The following is a 1,970-nucleotide window of genomic DNA, read 5'->3' as shown; positions in this document are numbered from 1 at the left end:
ATGTTGCTGGCGAAATTTCACGGCTATGAAGTCAGTACTAGCCTTTATGAGCTAACTTGTCATAATATCTCACAACAATAACTAGCGATTTTTTACGGCTGACGTCCGTCGTTTCGTCGATGATACAAGAAAATTTTGTTGTTTGAAGAACGGACACAATGTTTTCTTTTGCCTTAGCTCCCAAGACATCAGTCAACACCTTTGATTTTGTTCTGCCGCATTTAAGAGCCGCTGCTATTTTAGAATCCGGACAGTATTCACTTAGCAATTGAGGCAAAAAGTCCATTAACAAAAAAGATAAATTGTGCTGTATGCAAAACATAGTCAGATTTAGTTCGGCATGGTAAACCTTCTTTTTAAAGCTGGCCTGATCCGTTTTTAAACATTGTTTAATTTGTATTTTATTTTTTTTCTTCGCAACATTTCGCAAATGCTTTTTTAAAGACCCGTGATATTTGAGGTGACTGTAGTGGCTTACCAAATTAGTATCGCAGGCGATACAATAGCACTCGCCATTTTTGTTCCTAAGCCAAGAAAATGTGGCCAGCCACTCCGTCCGAAACTTCCTCCTGGTCTCAGGCTTCCGTTCGTCGCTCGAGCTTAAAATAATACAAAATTTAGTAAATCATGCAAAATACACAAAATGCCTATGTGTGAACCTGCTCTCACTGCCACTGTCCGTCTCTGTATTTGCACCTGTCGGGACGTCTTTTCGTACAACAAATCTGCGGTATTTATTAATTAAATATTTCATATATACAATCACATTTTCTAATTACATACCTGTCCATTTTTCTTTTTACTAATTCAATTCTTCCACCACGATTTCAGTTAAATGCATTTTGAAACCAGCTAGGTATGTTCGCCTTTTGTTGACATACATAAAAAGGTGAATATTAATCCGTTCGAAAACTAATGTAATAAAGTAAATAGTAAACCTCATTTTGAAAGCGTTTGGAAAGAATCTGATAATATAAAGATAACTAACAAAAATAAAGCTAGAACTGAAATTTTCAACTTTCATTTGTTTTCTGCATAAAATATTTTATCAAAAATCTACCAAAATGGAAAAAAATTTACCTTTTTACCAAACGAAATTTTTTCTACCATTTTTAATAATAATTTACCAAAGTGGTAACACTGCATGCAATAACACCATACACAATAAGTCCCATTACTTGGCCATTATTAAAAAGCAGTTTCAGAAGTGAACTAGTGTTATTTTATCATTTTTACTTTTTCTAAACGGTTATAATGCCACCAGTACATAATTGCACAAGGAGGGGAGGGGCGGGGGACGAGAGCGCGACGTCGAACGCGGCGTACACGCATAATTGGTTAGGTATGTATGTATATGTATGTATGCAGATATTTAAATGTCGGTTTGCTATTCGCGCGACAAGCTTTTTTAAAAACGAAGTAAATTAGTACAAATTGTTAGTAATTTTCATTAGAGTGTGAATAACTCCTTTCACTAAATGGCTTTTAGTAACTTTAACGAGACCTTAACTTATTTTATTTTATTCATTTTAGTGCAGTCTTGACCAAATTTTCTTGCTAAAAAATCTTTTGTACACTACTTCATTTTATTCCTTTGATTGTACAGGTTAAATAAAGGCTTGTTTTTAAAAAATATATTTTTTGCATTATTTTATTTTTACATTACAAACCGTTTTTTCAAAGCAACGCTATTTTTTTATTTGTCAACGCAAAAGTTCTTATAAGGAGTTGCGAAGAAAGCCAGGCATTTGCTAGTAGCTTAAAAATTTACCTTATGGTCATTTCCGCGAAGACGACACCACAGGTAAAAAATAGGTTCTCGTCTCAAAATCTATAATATTGGTATAATAAAAAATAAATTTTTTTTTGTTTTTTAATATATCCGTTGGATTTTGCATGTTTTTTTTCGAAGACCACTATTTTTGACCAATTTTTTTAAGGTCAAGGAGGGATTGTGGCTCAATGGCAAT

The 1,970-nt window shown here is 33.5% G+C and overlaps 1 protein-coding gene across 1 annotated transcript; it reads right to left on the bottom strand.

The window, feature by feature from the left end:
- Positions 1-73: 73 nt before the first annotated feature.
- Positions 74-872, bottom strand: LOC118755042 (the record flags this gene model as incomplete). The annotated part of the gene is made up of 3 exons (XM_036489900.1): positions 784-872; positions 660-725; positions 74-599 (listed from the first exon to the last, which is right to left on the bottom strand). Coding segments are annotated over exons 1-3 (600 nt in total), but the record flags the coding sequence as incomplete, so codon positions are not given.
- Positions 873-1,970: the final 1,098 nt, after the last annotated feature.

The sequence above is a fragment of the Rhagoletis pomonella genome, unplaced genomic scaffold (genome assembly GCF_013731165.1).
Source record: "Rhagoletis pomonella isolate Grant_MI unplaced genomic scaffold, Rhpom_1.0 Rhpom_scaffold_05181, whole genome shotgun sequence".
NCBI lineage: Eukaryota > Metazoa > Arthropoda > Insecta > Diptera > Tephritidae > Rhagoletis > Rhagoletis pomonella.
This window is presented reverse-complemented; position numbering and strand designations above follow the sequence as displayed.